Below are 8,554 nucleotides of genomic sequence, written 5' to 3'. Positions count from 1 at the left end.
CCAACATGGATTTGTTAAGAACAAACTAACCTAATTTCCTTCTTTTGATAAAATTACTGGCTTAGTGAATAGGGGGGAAGCAGTAGATGTAATATACCTTAATTTTAGTAAAGCTTTGACAGAGTCCCACTTGACATTCTCATAAACAAACTAATGAAATGTGGTCTAGATGAGATTACTATTAGAAGGGTGCACAGCTGATTGAGCAACCACACTCAAGGAGTAGTTATCAATAGTTCACTGTCAAATTAAGAGGACATATCTAGTGGGGTCCTGCAGGGACCAGTCCTGGGTCCAGTACTATTCAATATTTTCATTAATGACTCAGTTAAAGGAGTGGAGGGCCTGTTTATAAACTTTGCAGCTGACACCAAGCTGGGAAGAGTTGCAAGCAATGTGGGAGACAGGATTAGAATTCTTGATAAATTGGAGAATTGTTTTGAAATCAACAAGATGAAATTCAGTAAAGACAAGTGCAAAGTACTACACTTAGGAAGGAAAAATCTAATGCACAACTAGAAAATGGAGAATAACTGGCTAGGTAATAGTACTGTTGAAAAGGATCTGGGAGTTATAATGAGCCAAAAACGTGATGCAGTTGACAACCCCTACCCTCCCCCACAAAAACTAATATAATTCTGGGTTGTATTAACAGGTGTGTTGTATGTAAGACACAGGAAGTAATTGTTCCACTCTATTTGGCACTGGTGAGGCCTCAGCAGAGTACTGTGTCCAACATTGGGCACCAAACTTGAAAAAGATGATCATGTGGACAAACTGGAGAGTCCAGAGAAGAGCAACATTAATGATAAAAGATTAAGAAAACCTGACCTGTGAGGAAGGTTAAAAAACCTGTGTATGTTTAATCTTGAGACAAGACTGCAAGGGAACCTGGTAACAGTCTTCAAATAGATTAAGGGCTGTTAGAAAGGGGATGGTGATCAGTTGATCTTCATGTCCATTTAAGATAGGACAAGATGTAATTGGCTTAATCTGAAACAAGGGAGATTTAGGTTAGATATGAGGAAAAATTTGTAACTATAAGGATAGTTAAGCACTGGAATTGATTACCAAACGGGGTTGTGGAATCCCCTTCATTGGAGGAGTTAAAGAACAGTTTAAACACCTGTCAGAGATGGTCTAGTTATACTTGGTACTACATCAGTGTAGAAGAATGGATGAGAGGACCTCTCAGGGTCCCTTCCAGCCCTACCTTTCTATGATTCTGTGATAGAAGGGGATACATTTTCTTTATTTTTTTGTTATTCAGGTGAGCACGATGAAAGTGAGAGTCTTCACCATGAGATGTCTGGAGGACAAGAAGTGGGAGAGGGTGATTTCATGTATGATGACACTGCATCTTACAGTGGCTTTGCACCCGCAGGGCCGCAGAGGAAAAGGTACTTGGCTAAATCACTAATATTTCCAGTTATTCCCCATCCTGTTCTTCTTGGTGACAGCACTGCCATTGGCAGCACTTCCCATGGCTCGAATATCAACTTGCTGAAAGTACTGATCTCTCACCAGTTGTACTTCTACATGGTATATGGTGATTGTCACCAAATGCAGGGCACTGCAGAGTGTGAGTAAAGGAAGGAGAACCAGGATTAAGCTGCTAATGAAAGTGAGTTAGAGAAAGAAGACAGAAATCTTCAGAGTTGTCGTGGTTGATAATCTGGGGAAAAATGTGAGTCTGATCCAAGTCCCACTGTAGTCAGCAGGAATTCTTTCATTTACTTTGGTGAGCATTGTATCAGACCCTGTATTTATATCTGCTATATATCTATAGCTATATAATATTCTGCGTGTGCAGAGTTACTTCATATATATGTAACCCCTACTTGCTCACAGTGGCATCGTGTCCCCCTCTAGTGCTGTTTAGGTCCCCTAGAGATTGATGAGCCTGCTACAACCTTGGCTAAGAGACATGCGTCTGTTACGAAATGCTGACCCACATGGGGCGTCGGCAGTGGGGATCAAACCTGCGATCTCTGGAACTTAATGCATAAGCCTCTACTGCCTGAGCTAAAAGACATCTTTCTATTAGCCGAGCCTGTAGCAGGCTTATTAATCTCCCCCGGGCCTAGACACCATTAGAGTGGGACAGAGTGCCACTCCAAGCAAGCAGGGGTTACATATATCAGTGTGTAGAGAGAAATGTCTGATGAAATTAGAAATATAATGTCCTGTGTTATGCAGGAGATCAGGCTAAATGATGATAATGATCCCTTCCAATCTTAAAATCTACGAATCTATGAACTGGATAAGAATCAGACAGAGACCTTCAGTTCCTGGCATTAATTCCCTCTTTGCATTTTCATACTAAGCATTAAGATAAAATGTGAAGACACACAAAGCTGTTTTTGGGAGATATGAAAATACATGGTATCATTATCCCCAAGAAAGATCCTAGGGCTCACATATGAAGTGACTGCTGGTGATATAAAACCAAGTAGCCTATCTCAAAACGAGCCACTAAAAATAGTCGTTTCAAGGAAAATGGTATTAAACACATCTCTTGAGCATGTGTCAAAGAACTAAGAATGTAATGTTTTTGATGGGTGATGCATAATATTCTGTTCCATAATTTAAACAGAGCAAAACTGGAGACCAAAATTCATGCTGGCGATATAAAATCCCAGAATTATCAGGTGAGTAGACTGCAGTGCACACATTTATAATAACACTACTTATGTTTATTAAAATAACTGATGAGATTGAATCTGAGACTGCTTTCGTGCATGTGTTGTATTTGTGCCCTGCAGATTGCAATAACAATCATTGAAGCCCGGCAATTAGTTGGCGAGAATATTGATCCAGTGGTGATCATAGAGATTGGAGATGAAAAGAAGCAAACGACAGTCAAAGAAGGCACAAATGCCCCATTTTACAATGAAGTAAGTACCTTGCAGTTGGGAAGATGCTGTTGGAAATGGTTGCAGAATGGTGACTGTTCATATTACAGTAACTAGAGATTAATGACTAAAGCAATCTAATCTCTCTGACAAGGAAAGTGTGTCAGCAAGCTGTTTAAATTTAAAGTATGGAAGAGCAAAAGTGACAACTCTGCTCCATCTTGCGTCTCTCAACCTCTCTCTTTTCACTTTCCCTCCAATCTCATCCGCTGAGGACGTGATTCGCCGTGTCTCATTCCTCCTCTACCACTCCCATCCCTCATTCATGAGCTCTTCCCAGACTAGTTCCCCCCCAACCCACCATCACTCTCTTCAAGTTCAAATTGCTCCGACACTTGCTTTTGCAAGTTACACAAGGAGTTTGATAAAATAACTTCCAAAGCAAACCAAATTATTTCTTCTTCTGGGCTTCCCATCTTCTCTGCCTATAGCTTTTAGATTTAGAGCTCTTAAATAAATGTAGTGTGTGTTTAAAAATAGTCTGATAGAAGCATATGTGGAAGTATATTAGATTAGACCATAACTTCAAACTGTGTGGCAAATAGTGCTTGCTAATGACAGCATTAAGAACAATACTAATCTGCAATTTTGTTTTTCCACAGTATTTTGTGTTTGACTTCATTGGACCTCAAGTGCATTTATTTGACAAAATTATCAAAATCTCTGTAAGTATTTTGGGAACTTTTATGTTGTTTTATTAAACAAGGATCAAATATTTGGCTGTGTGTGTTATACTAGGTCTAACAGTGATGTTCATAAAAAGAGAAACCATTATGTTTTAAATGCCAATGGTAACACAAGGTTGAAAGTGTGTGCACTAAGGTGAAGTTAGGGATGGGGAAAGGGAGAAGTGTCAACTGGTAATGACTTAAAGAGACTTAAAACAACCGAACAGCAAGATCCAGTGTGAATTTTCATGGACATCTTTTTGAAAGTAAATGATAAACTAGTGAACAGTGTGTTACTTGGTTGGATATTTGAGTGGTGCATTGGCCTCACATTGGCCCTCTGTAGAGGATGAATTTCACCCAATATTAGTGGAGCCCTCAGCATTGTCTTCATCCCTTTAATTTTCAACCTTCACATCAGTTTTTCTCAGTTTACTGAGCTGAAACTTTTTTCGGGGGGGGGGGGGGGGGGGAGGCTTATCTCAATTCTTCCGATGCAACCCAAGTTCAAATTTGAAAGCTGCATTCCAGCTCGTTAGGCATGAGCAACACCAGTGCTCAAATAATCCTAGCATTTTAATTGTTGCTTGTTATTCAGGAGGAAAAGGAACTTAACTGTAAGTTAAATTGCTATGCTCAGCACTGCATTGACTCTGGTGCGGTGAAATCCCAAGGAGCAAATCCAACTATCCCAATCAGTCTTGCTTTGAATACTGAAATGAACAAACATACAGCTACTCATTTTGTCAAAGATGGTTTCATGCACCTGGGGAAAGCTGAATTAACTGCTAATCTCTGCCAGGAATATATTCCTAAAATAGTTGATTCTAGGAATGAAGAAGCATTTAAAGTATGCTGTGGGGAATGTGTGTGTTTCGCATAGCATTGAGAGGTTTAATATGTAAAACAAATATAGATCTAATTAGCACTTTCCCTGGAGAGAAATCAGTAGTTGAATGTTGCACAGACGCAAATGGAATGATACTGAGGAAGTACACATTTGTTTCCCATTGAAGCCCAAGATGATGAGAGTATCAAAGCAGGGGTTGGTTTGGGGGTTTGGACAAACATCTAGAGTTTAGGGATGAATCTTCAGACTTCTGTGGAGCTACATTGATTTACACCAGTGGAGCATCTGGTCCTATATATGCATCCCAAGCCTTTTCAAACCTAAAACTGGGCTAGAACTTGAGCAAGAGATATGGGCCAGTGCCACTTGCATTTGTAGCTAGAAATACCACAAGTCTGGCCTCTCATATAGTATTTCAGCATTTCTGCTTCCAGTCACAGCCTCATATCCAAAAATTTCCAAACCATTAAAAATGGTTCAGTTTGAATTTGGTCAGAGAAATGAACAATGGTTCCAGGTATTGGGAAAGGTTGTTTTTTATTTTTTTTATGAAGTACGTCGCCCATTTATAACAAACACACCAGGCCTATATCAGAACAGGGCCCACATTTGAGTGGCAGAACCAGATGGCTGTCTAAGAGTCACATGGATCCATGCATACAAAACCTGTTGTTGTAAGATTCAGAGATGTTCACTATGTATTTGAAGAGCCAGGATCCAGTCTCAGTTTTCATACCATCAGAAGTGCAGCTCTTCAAGTGCAGTTATCTTGGCTGGGTGCACAAAGTGGGTATTTTCATGTAAGAATGGCCAATTTGAGGCCCAGCAAGTCAGCTGTGTTAGCAAATTTCTAATTTGTATTCCAAATTCCAAACTAATTTTGTGGTGTTTGCCTCTTTAGCTTGGGCATATAAAGGTGAAATTCACCCTATGCAGAGCAGCAACACAAGGTCTTTTGACCAGTTAAATTCTGCTTACCCCCTTAATATAAAGCTTCAGTGGGGCTCAACTAGTGCGTCGGCCCCCTTGTTGGCCTTTCGCACAGATGTGTATTTCAGCCCCAATTGCATGCACGTTTTGGTGCCTGGTGCTGTCCCGCAGGATCAAACCCATAGGGCATGGAATTAGTTCTTTGTAAAATACTTGCTGCATGTGAAGAGTAGATATTTTCCCAAGAGAAACAGTTCTTCCATTTGAATTCTATACGTTTATCTACATATGTTTAAAAGATACAAAAGTAAGTAGAGCATATTAAATCAATATCTTGCTTATTCATTTTTTCTTCACACTACATCCCTTTCTTTGAATTATACTATAATTACAAGAAGCCTTCACCTGGTAAATGTCTGTTATTTTTACTTCCACGTCTAATCTTACTGATTAAGTTTTTCTTCGGTAGCTTAGCCATCTGTCAACATCTGGGTTGAGGGCCTGAATGCCAAGTTTCAACAGAGAAAATGGGCCAGTGCCTCAGCTGGTGTAAGTTGGCCTAGTTGCATTGAATTCAATGGACAAACCAGGAGAGGATTTGGCCCCAAGGTTGTAATGATTAGGCCATAAACAAAATATGGCCAATCTAATGCAATGCTAATGTATGCTATTATAATCAGGAATTCATTTCAGTTATCTTGGAACATGGCTTTAGAAATAAACAGCATGTCAAGGGAATAAAATTGAACGAGTGAGCAAATACGTGTCCTGGCAAGAAACAGCACCACAGGAGATGGAAAACTTCCTACATTTTCTTGGTTTGAAGCTAGCCTGAGGAGAAGCAAAGTTTAACAGCCTTCGGGACTACTAATCCCTCACACACTGAATCCGTATTATCATGGAAATGTACAGACCTGTGTTTAGAAGCCTCAGGAAAGCAAATAATGTAGCAGCACTACCATGTATCAGCCCAGCGGTTAGTCTAACTGCCATTCGATTCCTGTTCTTGGGGGAGAACAGGGCCCTTTTCTGTCTCCCAAGCCCTTAAAAATGAATAGATTTCCTTCTCATTAACCTCTTCAGACACATTATGGCAACATCCTTTCAATGCTGTAGGCATGATTGATATTGTACTTTCACTCTAAACCCTTATCCTCAGTACTCAGTTACATTCTAGACTGATATTTCTCCTGCTCCTTCTCAGCTGGAAAGTTTGAAGAAAATCCCTTCAGTTATTTTTTGAGTTTATTGATTGTGTAAAAACCCACCATGGGTTTTTAGCTGTTCAGCTGGTTATTGTGCTTGCTTCTGCCTTCCTCCCCCTCCCCCAAGGAGAAAAGAAACAGAGTTTGATTTGAAACGTCAAACTTGCCTGCTTTACTACATCTGGGTGGAGAGCGGGGAGGGTTGGACAGTGGGGGAAGCTTGAGAAATAAGAGTGAAAAAAATATATACAGAGCACTGCACACAAGAGCTGTTAGTTACTTATTTTCCTTGTCAATTTAAGAGCCTCATCCTGCAAGGGGTGGAGCCCTGTGGGACTTCAGTGGGAATAGAGAACACTCAGAATCTCACAGGGGCATAGGTGCTGGAACTAGGGGTGCTGCCAGACCCCCTGGCTTGAAGTGGTTTCCATCATATACAGGGTTTACAGTTTGATTCAATGGCTGTCAGCATCCCCACTATACAAATTGTTCCAGAACCACTGCACAGGGGTTCAACACTCTTCACACCGGAAGGCCCCTACGTGCCCACAAAGTGTAGTTTTCACATGGGACTATCCCTGAATATCCACTCAGACTCTGGAGAGGGGAGAGAAAATAAAAGGAGAGCAATGAGAGAACTGGACCCTAGCCTTGACTTTCACTCCAATAGATCCCTTTCTTGCCCTGACTAAAGCTTTATGAAACGTTGTGGTTTTGGTTGCGCAGGACTTGTGAACGTTTTTTATGTGGAGTGGGGCTGCCACTTTGGTTTCCATGGGTTCACGCTCCTATTGCAGCCACAAAGTCAAAGTGAAATTCATCCAAAGCTGTTGTTTTCCCTGGCTTCAAGGTGAAACCACTGAGTTTTCACAGTTTCTTGAACCCCAAAGCCTATTTTAACTTAGGTTCCTTGAAAATTAGATGGATGCTATATTAATGATTTAACTGGTCTGGCATTAGGTTGGCTGCTGCTTCAGTTTCCCAGAAGGCCTTGCTGAAGGCTACAGTCTCATGATCCTTGGGCTACAAGTCCTATGATTTGAGAGGAGACTCGAGATCTATCTCCCCCATGACAGATCCATACCAAAAGCTGAATCCAAGTCTGTATCTGGAATATATAGAATTGAAGCCCTGGATATGTGTGCTTCCAAATTTGGGGGCTCAAAATCCAGATCCAAATTTGAATTCTTCCCAAGTTTGGGGTGTGTCGATTTGGTTGTTCTAGAAACATGAACTACGAACTCAGAACCTAGCCCAGATCTAGGATTTTAATTTCAGAGCTATCTTTCCTTCCAGTTTGGCCAAAGATTGTCTGAAAGATGTGCTAGCTCTTGTGAATCTTTTTCTCAAACATGGTTGAGTTCCAGATTTTTAATTAAACCCGAAACCAGTAAGATTTGTTTCATAACAAAAGGTTCACACAGCTCTTCTTCCAACCCCACCACAAGGAAATGCTGCTGTCCTGCAGCCTGCTTGTCGCCAGTGGTACACACACAGGGATTTGAAAACCAAATCCAGATGTGAGGGGGAATGATCTGACCAGGAGTAGCTGGTGTTGAGTCCCTAATCTGGAAGGATGGAGCAAGTGTCCCATGGACCTAATCTTCCTCTCATTTGCACCACTTTACATCTGTGTCACCCACTGACTTCAATAGAATAACATTTTGTGAGCTCAGAATTGGGCCCATTGAGTAAAATACATATTGAAACTTTGGAAAGTGACAATGTAATTCCTTCTCCTCTGTCTACAAACAGTTTTTGTACCAATTTAACTATTGGTTTAGAAACCAATATAGTTAAACAGGCGCAACCCTTAGTATGGATGCAGTTATTCTGGGATAAAACTGCTTATATCCCTCTTGCCTGTTTAAATGGACATATATAAGTAGTTTTATATTGTTATAACTGCATCCAAGTTAGAGGGTTCCACTGATTTAACTATATTGGTTTCTAAACTCATACAATTAAGGCAGCACAAAAACTGAC

At 40.6% G+C, this 8,554-nt stretch overlaps 1 protein-coding gene across 1 annotated transcript in view; it reads left to right on the top strand.

Moving 5' to 3' along the window:
* Positions 1-1,305: 1,305 nt before the first annotated feature.
* FER1L6 (fer-1 like family member 6) overlaps positions 1,306-8,554 on the top strand; it is a 101,850-nt gene continuing 94,601 nt past the window's right edge. Inside the window, 4 exon segments of the mRNA XM_077808407.1 lie at positions 1,306-1,400; positions 2,597-2,651; positions 2,766-2,897; positions 3,518-3,580. Coding sequence (XP_077664533.1) covers positions 1,306-1,400; positions 2,597-2,651; positions 2,766-2,897; positions 3,518-3,580 — 345 coding nt within the window.

The sequence above is a fragment of the Eretmochelys imbricata genome, chromosome 2, assembly GCF_965152235.1.
Source record: "Eretmochelys imbricata isolate rEreImb1 chromosome 2, rEreImb1.hap1, whole genome shotgun sequence".
Taxonomy (NCBI): domain Eukaryota; kingdom Metazoa; phylum Chordata; order Testudines; family Cheloniidae; genus Eretmochelys; species Eretmochelys imbricata.
This window is presented reverse-complemented; position numbering and strand designations above follow the sequence as displayed.